General features: G+C 45.0%; 3 protein-coding genes across 3 annotated transcripts; all 3 read right to left on the bottom strand.

Moving 5' to 3' along the window:
* Window positions 1-222: 222 nt before the first annotated feature.
* On the bottom strand, window positions 223-8,444 carry MELLADRAFT_39609 (family 3 glycoside hydrolase; the record flags this gene model as incomplete). The annotated part of the gene is made up of 17 exons (XM_007416022.1): window positions 223-325; window positions 431-604; window positions 674-828; window positions 968-1,079; window positions 1,139-1,175; window positions 1,248-1,471; window positions 6,389-6,562; window positions 6,647-6,885; window positions 6,958-6,969; window positions 7,054-7,197; window positions 7,272-7,347; window positions 7,439-7,543; window positions 7,606-7,631; window positions 7,699-7,785; window positions 7,857-7,954; window positions 8,029-8,109; window positions 8,195-8,444. The coding sequence occupies 17 exons, from the start codon at window positions 8,442-8,444 to the stop codon at window positions 223-225; spliced, it is 2,097 nt and encodes a 698-aa protein (XP_007416084.1).
* A 1,741-nt stretch (window positions 8,445-10,185) lies between these two features.
* Window positions 10,186-12,202, bottom strand: MELLADRAFT_93136 (uncharacterized protein; the record flags this gene model as incomplete). Its single annotated transcript, XM_007416021.1, has 10 exons — window positions 10,186-10,378; window positions 10,448-10,566; window positions 10,637-10,732; window positions 10,802-10,882; window positions 10,945-11,091; window positions 11,167-11,283; window positions 11,348-11,596; window positions 11,658-11,989; window positions 12,055-12,141; window positions 12,193-12,202. The coding sequence occupies 10 exons, from the start codon at window positions 12,200-12,202 to the stop codon at window positions 10,186-10,188; spliced, it is 1,431 nt and encodes a 476-aa protein (XP_007416083.1).
* A 4,466-nt stretch (window positions 12,203-16,668) lies between these two features.
* Window positions 16,669-17,768, bottom strand: MELLADRAFT_93135 (uncharacterized protein; the record flags this gene model as incomplete). The annotated part of the gene is made up of 3 exons (XM_007416020.1): window positions 16,669-16,785; window positions 16,892-17,418; window positions 17,483-17,768. The coding sequence occupies 3 exons, from the start codon at window positions 17,766-17,768 to the stop codon at window positions 16,669-16,671; spliced, it is 930 nt and encodes a 309-aa protein (XP_007416082.1).
* Between the last annotated feature and the right edge of the window lie 105 nt (window positions 17,769-17,873).

The following is a 17,873-nucleotide window of genomic DNA, read 5'->3' as shown; positions in this document are numbered from 1 at the left end:
ATTATGTCGCTCACTTACGAGACAAGTTCACAATAATAATAAGTCAGCTCCATATGTAATACAAGAATATCAAAGCGGAAAATTGGGAAAAATTGGGAAAGGTTCATATCTATAATTATTATAAGAGATTAAGAAATAAGGAGAAGAACATCGAACCCCAAAATTAAAGGTATCTTTGTTGATTTTCTCCAATGAATTTTCAGCTTTACTGAGATCTTTTTCTTATATAGTACCTTCAAGATGTATATCAAGCAAAGAACTTCCAACATATACATTGAAACCGCGATCAGGAGTGATCCATTTATTCAAGTTTGTGTCGAATACACTGTTTTCTTAGGTTCATCCCAGGTAGAAAGAGAACTAGCCAACGTCAGCTACAAATAATTGTGACAAGTGAAAATTGGCATCAGTAAAAGCTGATTCGACTGACGAAACATCCCGTGTCTTTAATTCCAAGGAGATAGTTTGAGTTTCTCCCCGCGGGATGAAGACTGAATCAAATCCCCTCAGTTGTTTAGGTGGCTCTCCCAAACCTGATGGAAAGGTAAGGTAGAGTTGTGCAACCTCTGTACCATCCCTTGGGCCATCATTGGTCACTTGAAAGCTGACCTCGTATGCTACATCATCTTTACCTCGCCCAATTTTTAACTAACACGAGTCGCAAAAAGTTCACAAATGATCAGATTTGGTCAACCCGATCAAGGTTTGTATGGCACATGAATTATTGACCTGACTGTAACGGAAGGTTGTGTATGAAAGGCCGTGTCCAAAACAATATCTGACAGTGGTGTTGAGTTGATTGAATCGCCTATAGTCTGTGAAGAGCCCCTGACGTTCAAAGTGAGTAGCGATCCCATGACACAAAGAGCAAGAGCGCAATGTTAAACTCGGTTTTTAGGCCAGTGAGGCTGAGGGGAGTATATCATAATTCACATGTCGCAAGGTCGGAAAATATGTTGGTACTTACCTCTTTATAGTCAACTATAGGTTCGAGTCCATTGAGTAACCCTTCCGGATAAACCTTGACTCCAAAGTCATCTTCGCTCTTGGCAATTGTATATGGAAGGCGTCCGGATGGACTGAAGATGATGATAAGTTTAGAAAGACTACGAAGTCTTCTGGCCTTCTTATCACTCACTTGACTTTTCCAAATAGCACGTCCGCAATTCCTGGGCCTAAATAAGTGAATTTTTGTAGCATGAATACAGACTATCAGATCAGCTGAGATTGTTCTAAAGGTTGCATACCGGTCTGTTCCCCGGGAAGGCCTGCCATGATAATCGCCTTGACTCCCGGTAGGTCTACCCAAGTTTCCATTACCACGCTTCCCACTGAATGGATCACAACGATTGTTTTGTTATTGACTGCGGAAACGGCTTTGATAAGCTCTTCCCCATTTTGAAGGAGGTTCAAATTTTTTCGATCGCCGAGATTTCCTTCAACGCGTGTGAACCCAGCCCCTATCTCCCCGCTGATGCTGTTTGAGAAGAAAAAGTGACTAGTCAAATAGTTGTCCGAGTTTCGCTCTCAGCTTAGGGACTGATGAGATTCAAAACCTACGTGTATACAAATACAATCGCCACATCGGCTACCTTAGCAGCAGCCACAGCGCTATTGACATCATTAGTTAACGAAGTATGGACTTTTGTCGATGCCTTCTCAGCGGTAAGCATATCTTGAATGGCGACAGCAGGTGCAACCACATTTTGCAAACAGTTTGAACCTGAACCCCAGCTGTATTTTGGATAAAGAAGTGTAAGTTCAAAACCGAGTGTATCTTGAAGATTTTTTATCTTGTAGAGGGAACAGCTTTTACCCGACTGATATGGTTCCGTGACGCTCATAGTCATTCAGACCACAATCTTTCTTGGGAATGGAGGCCGCATCCACACCAATGAGCGCAATTGTAGCTGGTGGAGAGAGTGGAAGCGCTCCGTTGGAGTTTTTGAGCAAAACCGCAGACGCAGCAGCGATTTTTCTCACTAACTGAGTGTGTGCTTCGCTCCTGACGTTGAGTTTTTTTTGCCGAATTTTGTTGTGCGCGTCAAAGGAGATCTGGCGATGAAATATTTGGCTCAGATTGAGACACCTCTCCTTAATGGATTTCGCGCGGGACTCACTGGTGGATATGCCTTCAGGACAGAATCAGTACGCGATTAGTAGGGTATCATTCTTTGTCCGTAGCCGGAAAATTAGGAGAATGAGAACTTGAAGGGTAGAATGAAAATGGCAGACTTTGTCTTGTTCAACCTTGAACCACGCTGAGATGAAGCGGGTCGCCATCTTATCCACATCAGATTCCGGAACGTACTTCGCCTCCACTGCAGCTTTCAAATTGCCATATACTCCCCCGCCAACAAAAATGTAACCACCTGGCATCTTGCATTGGTGCAGTTTGCACAGTATATCAAAATTCGCATCGAGTACAATCTTGAAAAGTTATCGCAAGACGAAACTCCACACACCTCGACATCCAGCCCAGCTGATACACTCTCCTTCACCGACTTGACTGCTGTCCCATGTGACGCTCCCCAGCTATAAAAGCCCCCACGTCAGCGCTCAGTGCTTCGCATTGAATGACGGAGACTTCTTTTGATCTTGTACAAACTCACTCGCTAACAACATATCCTTGGAAACCTCCCTCTTTTCGAAGTAGACCATCCTCTCCAATGAGCTCAGGGTTTTTGCAAGCCCAGTTATCGTTGAATTTATTGTAACTAGTAGGAATTGCATGCCTTCAGCTGAGCTCCGACAGATATTGTGAAGGTGAGTCTACTTACGAGCACATGACACAAGCTACTTCTGCCTGTTCTCAAAGGCATGAAGACAATCAGAATATGACGGAGCTCGGAGATCAAAAGAATAATCACAGCTCACATCGATAGCTCGTTGGAATGGCTTAAAGTATAGTTCTCTCAGAGTTTTTCCATCAATTTTACTTGTCATCGAAAACCTGTATTGCTCCTTTGGACCACAAATATTGAGAGTTTGTAAGTGGGCTTTCATCGCATAGAGAGCGCAAACCGTGGTAATTACGACCGGATTTCTGAATAACTGACTTGGTTATTGCCGATCAGGTGCTTGACACAGGCTTGCACCCCCTGACTTTGAACCCCGATTATCGTCTCATACGCGGCTTCGCCATTGAGGAAAGCGTCTGTCAGAAGGGAGTTTCGCTTGAGTTTGTGTAGTTGTTTCCCAACAAATTGATCAACATAAAACTGACCCGCTCCAAACGATTCCCAAGCCCGACCGCCCTCCTGAGCTCTAGTCACGTCGGCAGCTGGTCCCAAAAATACATGCGAACCTAGGAAGTGCAATCCACAGTGTGAAAGGTAAATTGACTCATTCGTGAGTGCGACAATGAAGTAAAAAGCATGATTTGAGTTTCTTTGTACCTTTTGCTCTCCACTCTTCGCCAAGTGCTACACCCCGAGCCCGCATGAGCTTTCGGTCCCACGTAGCCGCCACTGAGATTCCTGCCGGAAATGCTGTGACGAACTCATCGACCTCACGTAAACCAGCCGGTCCGTCTTGCATACAAATTGCTGGAAACGTTCCGCCCTCTGTGATCGCTGTTGTGGTCCCTATACATGGACCTGTACATTGTGGATATATAGCTCGTGTAAGTATCTCCAGCTTCATATGAGGCATGATTTCTGTCATGTGCCGCACACAAGAAGGATAAATGTATACCTACCCGAAAGGATTCCTTGGCCTTTCAATACCTTGATTTTATCACCTAGAGTCATGTTGGATACCAGCTTGACCGCCAGGTCTCTTGCTTCTGACCAGGTCCCTAGGAATTTTCCATCATCAAACGTTTGAAAGAAATAGAAGCCATTTCAACCCACTCCAGTATTGGGGACAGCCTTCAAAATGAACAAAAAAGACTCACTAGCATGTGCTACACCTGATAGCCCTAATACTATCGATTGTAATATGGCAACTTGAATTAACATCGTGAGGAAAGATGAGCGAATCGAAATTTGGAAACGAGAACGTTCGCCTTGGTTTGAAAGTCGATTGCGGAGGCTGGACTATGCGAGAGGAACGTATACCAAAGGAAAAACTTACAAGGCGATCACTCGATTGCAGGCTATCTGCATGATGTCTCATTTCTGGATAGGAGCGCTGAGGAGCCACAGGGGCCCTGGCATATCGACAACGCCATGCAAGGATTGAATTCACGATTATCTTCTACGCCATTCTATTTTTTGAAAATTGTCTTCAGATCATCCCTGGTCATCCACACCCGCAAATCCCATGATTCCACAGCGGACACCCGAGAACCTCGTAGGACGCGTCGCGTTAGGTCGCGTTTCTGTATCGGCTTTGCATTGAGACTGCATCTATGGACTCAGATGGTGTGAAGACGTTTTGTTCTCTCAGCTAATCCATAGGGCTGACACAGAACCTGTGTCAGGAAGATTGGTATATTATAGTTCTTCAGGTGGTTTTGCAGTCTGACATTCCTGGTTATTTTTGCCACTTCAGAAGTAATCCTAAGCTTTCTTGAAGCTAAGGGGAGTTGACCAGTTCTACTCTTGGCCAAGCGGCCAAGCTGGCCGGCGATGAAAAGCTTGAGAGGTAGCTCAACCGTGCGTGGATGGCTGCAGAAAACGATAGAATTGTAATCTGCTCATTTCTGTTACTCGAGGCTATGAAGGATAAGGCCGCTGCTGAAAAGACGTGGTCAAAGGAGAGAGAGCAGGATTCGTGACTTCCGGAGTAAATCTTACGGTACTGTGACTTTGAGATGCTACACTGAAGTGATGGGGTCTGTCATTTTTTACATTTTCGCCATAGGGGAGAAGTGATAAGATGTTCAAAAAACAAGCAAGGTGAAGTCCGATACAGTCAGGGGCAATTAAGCCATCATTAACGTTGAAAGAATGAACTTCATAAGTAGTAAGGGGTATATATATATTACAAAGAGCATTGCTACAGATAAACAGGCTAAGTGGGATGGACACATTTCGCTCGAGCAATGGAAAAGGTTCTTGTTCTGTGAATTTCACCTCAGAACAAATGAGGTGAAAAAGCTAGTACATATAGGAGGATTTAATTGGTGATTTCCATGCTGCCTTCCAAACGAATGTCGTTCACGGATGATCCAACATACACCTGGAATAAACCAGCAGGCTGAACCCATCTGTTTAAGGCCAAGTCAAATACACTGATGTCATATTTGAGCAAAGGAAAGATGGTCAGGCGCTGTGATAGAAACGTTGCTCTACACGACAGGTCAAAGTAGGAGTGGTGGAAGCTTCAAAGAAGTTCATGGAAGTATAACTCACGAGATATCATTTGTATGTAATGGTAGAGACACTCGTCGAGTCTTGCCCTCTGGGATGAAAACCGCCTCAAACCCACGCAACTGCTTTGGAGGTTCTCCAAGTCCGGGTGGGAAGGTGAGATAAAGTTGAGGAATTTCTGTTCCATTACGTTGACCTGTGTTCTTTATGTGGAATTTGATGATGATTGGTGTCATTACCGACCCTTTTACAATCTTCAACTGATTGAGAGCGTATCAATCAGTAAATTTATTCCGCCTTTGTTTTGGACAAAATTTTGAATAACCTCTTTGTAATCAAAAGTTGTGTAAGATAACCCAAATCCAAAGGCGAATCGCACATTGGTATTCAATTGATTAAATCTACGGTAATCTGTGAAAAGACCCTAGAAGAGTTCAAACAAGTCATTTAGTCTTAGATCACCGGTTCTAGATGGTGTCACAAATCCAACAAGGGGTCCGGTCGCTCGTGCGTACCTCGCTATAAACTACTGTTGGGGAGAACCCATTCATCAAGCTCTGAGGTGCTATCGTGACACCAAAATCCTCTGCGTTTCGAGCAATTGTATAAGGAAGACGGCCAGAAGGACTGGCGTAAATGAGATTGAGAATTCACAATGGTTTCAAATGTGAGCCTTATGATCACGTAACAGTCCATCGAAAGTTGCTTACTTCACTTTCCCAAATAAGACGTCCGCAATGCCGGGGCCTGTCAAGTAGAGGCCGCAAGTTTGGTATAAAGATATCATTCACGGAATTCCAAGTCAATCAACACACCAGTTTGTTCGCCAGGAAGACCCGCCATGATGATACCCTTAACACCCGGTAAGTCGACCCATGATTCCATGACAATACTTCCCACTGAGTGTATCACAACGATGGTGTTGGGATTTACTGTTGCAACTGCTTTGATTAATTCTTCTCCGTTTCCTAACAAATTTAGATTTGTCCGATCTCCTAGATTCCCCTCGACATTTGTAAAACACATTCCAATCTCTCCAGAAAATCTAGAAAAAACAACAGCGCAAACCACAGAAACCGGTTTGGGATCATCAAAAGTGTGGTCAACTGGAATACTGAAATAGAACCAACGTGTATACAAAGACTAGGGCTATTTCGGCGGCCTCGGCAACCGAAATTGCAGAAGAAATATCGTCGGTCAATGAAGTGCTGACAATTGTGGGCAAATCATCTTTGCAAATCATATCTTGAATGGCAATTGCGGGGGAAACCACATGTTTCAAAGAATTAGTCCCCGAACCCCATCTTACCGATATGCAATGATAGTCAGCTTTTGGATCTTTAGAGAAGTCTTTGTACTATGATAATGAAAGCAGAAGTATCATTTACCCGACAGGAATGGTTCCCCCGAGTTTGCACGCATTCATTTCACAATCCGTATTAGATATTGGTCCTGCGTCCAAGCCAATCAATGCAATCGTGGATGGTATTGAGAGTGGAAGTATGTCATCGCTGTTTTTGAGAAGAACTGCAGATGCAGAAGCGATCTTTCTGATCAATTTTGTGTGTTTATTACTTCGCGCGTTGACGTTGATATTAGCACTTTGATCATGCACGTTGAAGGAGATCTTTGCCAGCGTGATGCAGAGTCAGCAAACATTATCTTGCGTAGGAATTGCCGATCTTTAAGACTTTCTCACTTGTGGAAACCCCTGGATGGATTTCACAAAATGGTCAGCTCATATGTCTCGAATGGAGAATGGTTTTCATTCCCAAGAGGAAAACCCGTGGTTCACCTGATCTTGTCCCAATTTGTACCACGCTGAGATAAACCTTGTAGCCATCTTGTCAATAGTGGCGTCTGTCACATAATTTTCATTCACGGCTTCTTCCAAGTTATCGTATACTCCACCCCCAATTAACATGAACCCTCCAGGCATCTATTGAAACGAGAGAGGATCGATTGTTCAGGATTTGGATCAGCTTTCAAATAAAATACTATAATATGACTTACCTCAACGTCTATGCCCGCAAGAGCAGTTTCATTTACTCGCTTGACATTCCAGTTACCATCATGCGTAGCTCCCCAGCTGTGTTTCAGAAAGATTTCAGTATTTCTTCATCTCTTCTTGTTCTTCAACCTTGGTAAAGGCTGTGAAAATTCCATTTTAGATGGCTCACTCGCTGACCACATATCCTTGAAATCCCAGTTCTTCTCTTAATATACCTTCATCTCCTGTCAACGTGGGGTTTTTGCAAGCGCTGAGCCCATTGAACTTGTTGTATCTGATTCAATCCACAATTAGTCTATCGAGGCTTGTCCATGCCAAAGATAGCGATGAACTTACGAGCACATCACACATGTTACTCCAGCCTAAAGAGAGGGTATAAAGTTCTCTCAGCATATGTTTTGAATGATTGATGAATCAAAAATGGCCCACGTCTATAGCACGTTGGAATGGTTTGAGATACAATTCTTTCAACGTTTTATCATCTATCTGTGACGTCATTGTAAACCTATATTGCTCCTATGTTCAGCGAGAAAAAAATGCCTTAGGATCATCAAGATGGATTGAACTGAGATATGGGGATGTTTTACTTGCTGATATCCAATTAAATGTTTCACACATGTCTGTACTCCTTGACTCTGCACCCCTTTGACAGTCTCATAAGCAGCCTCACCATTCAAGTACGGATCTATGAATTTGAGCAATGGTATTGCGAGAGGATCAGCGTTGTTAGCGGAGAAAGAGTCACGATCATTGATTCACCTGCTCCAAAAGCTTCCCATGATCTTCCAGCACGTGGATCACGAGTCACGTCAACCGCCGGACCCAAATATACGTGAGCACCTAATGTGGTTGTCGTTTCAGTTTAGGTCCTTCAAGCGATGTCTTGCCCATGACTTGACAATGAGACCTGATCAATATCACTAACCTTTTGCTCTCCATTCCTCTCCCATTGCTACGCCGCGAGCTCGCATCAGTTTTCGATTCCATGTTGCGGCTACTGAAATTCCAGCTGGGAAAGCTGATACAAGATCGTCCACATTGCGTAAACCAGCCGGACCATCCTGCATACATATGGCTGGAAAATGGATTCTTCCGTTTACCTCCGAAGTTGTTCCGGTGCATGGGCCTGGAGAGAGACGAAGGATTCGTGATTTTTGGTTAAATATGTGCTCCATTGAATCCGCTGGCACACAGACTCGCTATTCGTTCTGCACTGGGACTTGATCAGGGTATAAAGAGTAGCCTGCCTTCCATAGACGAAAACTTGCTCGGAGCTTACCACCAAAAATCCCTTGACCTTTTAACACTTTGATTTTCTCATCTAGCGTCATATTAGCAACCATATCTTGAGCTAGGGATTGCGCTTCTTGCCAGGTCCCTGTGAGATCCATTTGTCAGCTAGCTTGCATTCAACTCAAACAATGATCAACTTGTACATCGCCTTCAAAGGATCTTTACTCACTGAAAGATGCCATTGTCATAGAGCACATGAGAGCCACTATCATTAACGTGAGGCGTGACGACTCCATGGTGAATTTCATTCGATTTCTCAAATCCTGGGCTGAAGATTCAAGAGCTTGCGCCAAGTTGTACCTTTTTTTAAGCAGCAACCTTGAATACCTGGAATCTTGAAACGGGTCGCTGCGTGTCTTTGAAGGCTCTTGCACGGTCCATCAATGCTACGTCAAACCCAGATGACTCGTCATACCGAAGCCAAGGTAATGTTTTGTAGCACGGAACATACTTAGCAAATGGTTTTCAAACTCGATTCGTGGTCAAAATCTATTTTCTCGATCATGTTTGCATCCACAGCCCCGTAGGGGTTCAACCTTGAATAACGACTTCGGGAGAAAGATACTTGACAAAGTGAAAATAATGAATCGCATTTGAACTCAATCATTTGGATAGCCCCGCCACCAACATGTTGACCAGCGACCACAACATCGTTTGGTTTTCTGATTCATCCTTTGCATGAAGGAGTCTGGCCAGATTTTGAGCATCTGGCGTCACCAAAACAGAAAAGCGAACCCAGAGAATATGTTGTGGTGTTTGTAGCGTTGTCATCGAATCAGGTTGGATGTTGAATATTTGATTTTTGATTATCCTTGCATCTGATTCGGAGCTTCAAAAGGGAAGACTTAGAGCATCCACAACGGTCCACCTACTTTGCGAGCCCTGGAACAGACCCCCGATCCTGATTTTGTGGATGTAGGGGGTCAAAAAAACAGGTGTCCACAGCGGTGCACTTGAAGTCAGGGGCCAGAACTCGATTGAGTGATATGGTATGCTTGTACCATATCATCTTGTTTCGAGTGCGGTTTGAGACGTGACTATATCGGTCACGTGGAAGCAGTGGCACGTGATATTGGGAGCCCCTATAGACCTCGCAGATGTGGGGGGTCCGGATGGAAATCTGGAGGCCCCCGACGTCTCACCCCCGATTGTGCGAGCTCCGTTGGAGCGTTTTTTTGCGTTTTGACCCCCTACACCACAGATGGGTCTCGCCCGCCTTCAGGCCGTCTTTCCAGGCCGTCTGCAGGTGGCCTGCCCCTCTGCAACGGCTGGCCGTCTGCAGATGGCTCTCACGGTAGGCGTCGACGAGGCGACATCCAGCCAGGTCGCAAGCTGGCTTGTATGCATCTTCGGGCGATCTACAATCGGCCCTGCAACCGTCATATTCCGCTATGGCCCGAGCGGTCCGATGGTCAATTCATCATCCGGGCTTTTCAGCGTTGCCAACCGGGCGGGGTGGAACAGGCTCAGCTCAGCTCAGCAGAAATCTCATACTCGTGGTTTTTGGTCTCCCACCGATACCAGAGATTCATCATAGTAGCGCGAACAGAATCCGATTGATTACCCACAGATCAACTCAAAGCATAAGAATGAGAACAATTGATTAAAATGTAAATTATAGGTCTAGACATTTGCTGCATCCTGAGAGGATGCGTTTGATGATTCCGGTTGGACCTCAGGCCCACCTCCAGGCATCCGCGCCCTGATAGCCTGTTCCGACGGTAAATGTAGCTTGACTCCGCGCTCTTTCAATTGCTTGAACCAAGTTTTCCCGTCAAAATACTCTAAATCCTCATCGTGTATAATTTGAAAGAAACTGTTTTTCGAAAGTATGTAAGTGACCGACTAAGCACGTTGAGCAATACGATACTCAAAGTTTACTTACGCTGTCTCATAGGCGTTGTTGTTTGCCAATCGCAACTTCGCAAGTTGTTTATCGATAACGGCCCATATGGATTCACTCCCTTTGCCACCTTTAAGCACCAAACGTGCCGCCTCTCGACGCTGATCAGATAAAAGGAAGAAATTGAGAACGTGAACCTAAAACATGAAAGTGTACCAATGATTTACTCACAAGGTAGGCTAAGCGAGCTCTGGTCAAATTGTCTGTGGCACGCCAGACGTCCTCCACTTGCACATTGTCCCCAGCAGTATCACATCTCAAAGCCATCTAGAAATATGAATTTGTTATCAAACATGATGACAAACGTTTGATAATGAATTCACCGTGCCAACTTACTCGTTGAACGAGGTTCTTGAAGCTAGGTACAGGGATATCAACCTCCTCTCGGGTTTTCGCGTCGTGGATACCGACCAGGAGCTGGTCATATGGGGCGTGAGTAAAGCGTATCTATCTCAGTGAAGCGACCAACCCAAACTGACCACGTTGTGAACCTTCTCGCGCGCGTGTTTGCCCGCGTTTCTAATGGCCGTGGTATAGTTTGCTGAGTCGGTGGCGGATTCGACTCCCTGGTGTTTGGGAGGAAGGTGCTTGGCGGCAAACACCGCACCCTCCTTGCCCACTTTTTGCTAAAGTCGCGTAAGGTCATAGAATCAAAGCTTGTCAGCAAGACAAGATGAGATGTGATTAAGTGATCTCCTTACCTTGATCGTGTTAAACAACGAGTGGGGAAGATACCCCTCCTGCTTGTTTTCGATTGCTGTATAAGCAGTGACCTGAGGAGAGAACATGATCTTCAAAGCCAATGGGTTCAAGATGTCCTAGGAACATCTATGTAAGTTGGGTGCCAGTATTTGGCCTCGAATACTGGTATCGATGACTTACTACAAGCTCGGCACTCGCTACCCACTTTATAACTGGGTTGGGGTGATTGGTGATAGTGGCTGATGGTTGTGCTGTTGCCTGTTGGGGTGGCACTTGGGCTGGTGTACTTCCCAGGTCTCTCACGACAGTGGTCAGCGCTTCGAGGCCGTTGGTAAGGGCATCGATCTTGCCATTGAGAATCGAAACCTCCTTGAGCAGCAAGCTTTGAGTCGTGGCGACCGCCAAATGTCGATTCGTTTCACCAAAAACCTGCATACAGGCGAAGTGAGTGTTCCCCTGGGGTAATGAACGAGCTGAAAGAGAGTCTGACCTCGGCTTGAGCCATTGCGTATGCGCGAAAGTCTCCATCTAACGCACACTGATCGGCCAACGAGCGAAATACATCGGCGGTTGGGGCGGACATTGGGCAGCGATATAAAGATGCCAAAGTTTCAGTTCCACCACGTCCATCTGAGCTCGCGGTTGGCGGTGCTTCCTGTGGATGGGCAGAGGTGCGTTGGCGATCCTTCCAGCTCCCACCGGAGGGCAGCCCTGGTGGCGAAAGCGAACGGTCATCGCGTCGTCGACCAGAATTTGGGGCAAGCGATCTGGCTGGGTCGCTGGCCATCGGGGTGCGCTGATTGAATCCTCGTGGGTATTCCCCTACATGGATGAAAATCAGCTTCACGTTCAGATTGATTGGGTTACCTCGTAGAAATCCTACTGACCCAAAGATTCATGGTTGTTAAAGCCATGAATTGGGGACTGAGCAGAAAGGTTTGGACCACGGCGTGAGGCAAATGGATCTCCTGATCCTTTTTGTGAGTATGTGAAAGAATGACAATGGCCAGATGAATTGAACTTACGGAAATTCATGTTATGAATGTCCTAAAGAAAGCTGCGACGTACCAAAACGAGTTGAGCCGATATGCTGAAACTGGGTGGAAGAGCTCGCGACCTCTTTAATTTCCCTCATTAGGAGGCCAGGGGGGAGTTGGATATTCAAAACCTAACAGATCTGATGTCATGGTGGCCCAGATCTTGACACGATGAAAACCTTCGAACGAACGATTTCGAAGGAAATTTTGTTTCCAACCATCCATTCACATCTCTCAATTCGTGTTTGATGTTGTTGGCGCGACTTTAAATGTGTGTTAAATTAAAGAGCTATCAACCTCAAACCAGATCTGCAAGCGATATCGGGCATTGATTGCCTGGTTGGCAATCAATAAGCTCAGGATTAACTTCCTCTTGCCGGAAGTCACATCAATGGCTTCCGGTATAAAAAGGGGTTGCTCTGATGATACCTTGAGCGAGCCACACACACACAAGAACTTTGATCACTCAAAACACATCATCTGATCCACCTTTGACAGAATCAAAATGTGGTTGAAAGCGCCGGTGAAAATTGAAACCCCTCACATTTCAAAGGAGACATGGGATTTAATCGAAGCAGCGGATTTGTTAGGTCATGATCTTTCAAAACTGGAACCCATACTGGACCTTTTGGATCACAACGAGATGACTTACTACGCCAGCTTAACCACTCGCCTGGCCAAAAACGCTCGGAATTACGAAGATTGGTTTTTCGTACTTAACGATAAGATATGGGAGTTGGCGCGAAAAGAAGATTACTTTGTAGAACCCCCCCAAGAATTCACCTCGCTATTTGATTTAGTTTTTGACCAAGTCCTCCTGGCAATGATTCGCGCCACGGTTCATCGAGAGGCGCGGCAGGTCCTTGGTTTAGCAACTGATGCCCATGAAGCCATCATGTGGCTTGGTTGGTACTACAATCTTGAGTGTAAGCTCAAACTTTTCTTTTGTTAATTGAAACTAACTTTGTATGGATTTCACAGGAACCTTTATACCCATTATGACCGTGGTTTTGCTGTGTGGAACAATTGGTGCGCGTGTGTCCTTGTGGGCTTTGCACATGGGAATTTTGGGACTGGAATTTAGATATCATATTTAAGTATTTGGAAAGAACAAAATTTTACATGCTCTACCATGGCTGCCTTTGGCATGACTCTCTCCTCACCACCATGCAATTTAGAAATCATATTTAAGTATTTGGAAAGAACAACATCTTACATGCTCTACCACCGCTGCCTTTGCCAATTCATTTGCCACCTCTCAATTTGCTCCATCCTGTGTGGTGTTTCTCCCTTTTTTGGCTGGACGTGGTTCCGCTTTCCAATGATTCAGGCCTTGCTGGATTGCCTGGTTCCACTCTTCAGGTGCCACTGCGGACTGTTGCAAGTCTGACAGCTGGCGATGAAGGTGCCCATGGTAATGAGATGCTGCATTGAGAATGAAAGAGTGAGAAGGTACATGTTCCACCCCCCATTGGCCGATTGTGGATACCCTGCGCTCAATTTTTTTGAGGTGGTTTTTAGCCAGTTCACATTTAGAAGCATGACAGTTGTGTTGAATGTTGAGCACACACTCAATGTCCTGGTAGTCACATAAGGAAGAAATGATCAATAGGGACACAATGGTCACTGATTAGGGACAGATACTGACTTTGACTCGAGTGAGAACTATTTGTTCTGTCAGAATGACCTCCCGCATCCCATAAAATGTGTTCATTCCACCCTTTTGACAGACTTTGAGAACCAGATGAGTCTTCTCATTGGCAACACCTTCTTTCTTCCATATGGATTGTATTTGGCCAATCCCACGTGGTGACTTCACCTGCAACCCAAATTGTTCATGACTTTCATGGACTAACATACTAAGTAAGTGAACATTACTGACCAGGACAAAGTCATTTTTCTCAGCCTTTTGATGTCCTATCAACTTGATGCTTTGATATTCTTTCAAAGAAGATCGGTCAACATGGGAAGGGATGCAAGCCGGTGGTTCTGTTTGGGAGTCACACAATGCTGCAAATTGAAGTTAGCAACCCGCGGTAAATAAGGAGACAAAGTAAGGACTGATACTTACTTCCAATTGCGTACGTTGAGATTGAGCCCAAAGAGCGGTCCAAACCCATGGCCTGGTACAGCTCAGGTACTGAAGATAATAATCCTGTCAAAAGAGGGCCACCAAAAACACGAGATTGTAGATCTTGGTCAAAGAAGGAAGCTGCAGAGACAAAAACTCTCATCATCTGCTGAGTGTTTGAGGTGTTTGCTATGTCTTGGCCGGGGCTTTGATGGTTTGAATGGACAGAAGCGTGCCGAGTGACCCCATTGAATGATTCAAGTTTTTCAGTTGCAAAAAGGCAAGCCGGTCCAAACCTTCGAATTGAATCTTGCAGGTGAACAAGCATGTGAAATTTGGGTTTGTTTACCCAGCGAGCATTGAGTGACACAAGGTTTTTCAGAAATCTTGATATTTGAATGTCCAGTTCAGCTAGGTAGGTGTCCATGTTAGGTATGTCGGTCTGAAAAATATATGAGCTCAGAACGCATAGGGATGACCACATTTCCCTTTTTTCTTCGCTAAGGTGTTCAAACAGGACAAATGGAACAGTCTGCAACACTGTCCGGAATTCCTTACCCACAAGGCTCTGATAAAAGGTGATCAGTGTGTTTGGTTGAATTGGTGGAATATGCAAGCCTTTGGTGTTGAAAGCTCTCCATCTACCGGAAAGATCATTGTAATTTTTGGAGCCGGATTTAATATTTCCAAGGTCTTTCATTGTGTCACGAAAAAGATTCTTTGTGATACCCAACAATACGACATGGAGAACCTCAACTGGAGTATCTCGGTGACCATCAAACCCTATACAGTCAGTGTATGATGTGTCAGCTGAGCCCCAATCAAATCAAATTGATTACAGCACTCACCTTTGAGTCTCAACATGGGATTGAAAATATGTTCCCCATGTTGAGCATTGACATCTTGACAGAGTTTTTCACTTCACACGGTGGCATAGACTCATGAGCCACTTGAACCTTTTTCTGAAAGAATTCATTCATTTGATCTCGGACTCCAAAATCGCGTCCCATTTCTTCGACTCGAGTCTTGGTGTTGCGCTTTTGTGCTGTGCTCCACATTTCGTTTGTCCAGCGTCGGGTCTGATTCCAGTCGCGGCCAGGTAATAGACACTGTAGATAGAAGTTTAACTTTCAGAGAAAGAACTATGTCCAACAGGACAATTGGAAGTCCTACCTTCTCCCCATCTTCATCCAGGCCCAGAAAATCTCTTACAAAATTCTCTGATTGTTTGTCGGCCTGCTTTGACACGTGTAGATCGCACATGCGGCAAGGAGTAAGGGTATTTGCTGGGTTGAGAGTATTTGAGATCTCTGCATGCATTGGTGAGTCCCCAAGGTGAAAAAGAGACACCGCCATTACCATCACATCATCACCAAGGGTGTGATCATATGCAAAGAATCCATTGGTTCCATAATCACTACAGGGAGTAAGCACAGGTTAACAGCAAATAAATATATCAATAAGTCATCCAAAACTCACTTAAGATCATCAACAACCTGATCAAATAGCTCTAGGGCTGTTGCACAATTGGAGGTGGCCAGGAAATGGATATTGAATTCTTGATTTGTTAGATTGGGAGGTAGTCCTGCCAGAGTGAAGTAGATACTCATGTGTTTGTTCCACTTTTTAGAGACATTTCCTGATGTGTCGTCCGAATATAGAGCTAGAGGGACATGCCGAATAACTTTTCCTTTAGCCTTCCTTCTCCACGGGTTCTCAATAGGATTACATGGCTCTGTGGCATGTTCAGAATCTGTCCAACAAATGAGTACGGCAAATTGGAATACCAGGAACTTGAACCATAACTTACGATACATATGATTGTCACAGATGTTTTTGAGGAGAACCCCATTTTCAACTTCAATATGGGAAAAAGTTCGCCAGAAGTCTTTGCAAGGAATGGTGAATAGCATATCTGAGTCGAAAGCAGCGTCTTCTGGAATGATGACTTTGAGATTTGTTGGGTGATGAGGGTCCGGTTTCACGACCGCAGGTAAACACCTAGCCATGAGTAAATTGTTTTGTTGAAAGAAGAAAACTGGGACTACAAGCTGCTGAGTAAGTAGTTGGACTGGCTCAAAGATGTAGTAGTGGGTTTTGTTTGATGATATCATTTGAACACGTAGATCTGGTGGATAATCTTCTCGCCACTTTTCACACTGAGATAGACGGTTGATAGCCCCATCCAAGGTGAGCTCGGGAACATAAACCAAATGTGGGCTGACTAAGGGGTTGGCCAACTCCTTCAAACAAAGCACTGTTAACTTTCATTGAGACTAAGGGATTTGAAGGGAGAGGGCTCACATTACTTATGATAGTCTTGACATCCAATCCAAACAGTGGATTTCCATGAGGACTGGTCCGTTCACGTATATTCAGACCCAGCTTGCGTTTCATTCTTTTGACAAGTTCCCGCAGTGTTCCCCATTCAGGAAGTCTGACTTCACAGATACGAAGAATGGAACGTATCCGCTGGTATTGTGTCCGTGAGAGGAGGTTCCTGTTTGATCCTATCATGAGCAAAGCAACAACATGCTGACACCATATAAACCCAAAAGTGAACAAAAAGAATGAGTATCTAGTGAAGCAAATGGTTAGTGAAGTCAATCATCTGACCTCTTTCTTTTTGAAGGGATACCAAGCTTCAGCCTCTTCAGCTCTGACACCAGCCAGATCTCTTGCAAGTGCGTCTGCATCCTGGTCTTCTTCTTCTGCTTCGTCATCAAAGTCTTCAGTCGACAGTACACGAATTGCTTCACGAAGCCTATCAAAGTCAAGGTGCATGTCTGAGTCATCTGAATCGGATCCACCGCCAAGGCCATGGGGGTCTGAGTCCCTGAGGGATCGGAGGAAAGTCAGTGGTGATGGTGGAATTGAAGGTGGGTTGGAATCATCGTCAAGGTCTTCAAAGAAATGGTTCAGGTCCAGGTTGGCCCCCGGTGGTGTTGGGGATCTATCTCTCTGAAGTTCTTGCTGAAATTGTTGACGGGCAGCTCCGTCCGCAGCTTGTCTGGTCAAGAATCGCTGAACTGCTGAAGAGTGGGCTGGTGATGCAACATGATCTGCATAGAATTTCATGCTTCGGCTGTGAGGGCACACATCACATTGATATCTGATGGGGAGCTGAGATATTTGGGTAATATCTGTGTATTGATTTATTGATTGATGAGCAGCGTGTCTATAAGAGATCCTCAGTGTGTGACTTACATGGTGGTGGCTCTTCAGAGGTGGGAAAATTCATGATAATGGACGGTTTTTGCAGTTTAAAGCGCAAAGGTGGAGTTGATTGGTGGGAAGTGAATTTGTGATACTGGCAAGCAGACGGCCTAACGTGGTTGGCGACGGTAGGCCGTCTACCGGCCAGTCGAAGGCCATTCTCCGATCGGAATTCATCCTTTGCATGAAGGAGTCTGGCCAGATTTTGAGCATCTGGCGTCACCAAAACAGAAAAGCGAACCCAGAGAATATGTTGTGGTGTTTGTAGCGTTGTCATCGAATCAGGTTGGATGTTGAATATTTGATTTTTGATTATCCTTGCATCTGATTCGGAGCTTCAAAAGGGAAGACTAAGCTCAGCATTCGATAGAAGTATATGCTT

Source organism: Melampsora larici-populina, assembly GCF_000204055.1.
Source record: "Melampsora larici-populina 98AG31 unplaced genomic scaffold MELLAscaffold_56, whole genome shotgun sequence".
Taxonomy (NCBI): Eukaryota; Fungi; Basidiomycota; class Pucciniomycetes; order Pucciniales; family Melampsoraceae; genus Melampsora; species Melampsora laricis-populina.
The sequence above is the reverse complement of the archived record's forward strand: the minus strand, read 5'-3'. Positions and strand labels throughout refer to the sequence as shown.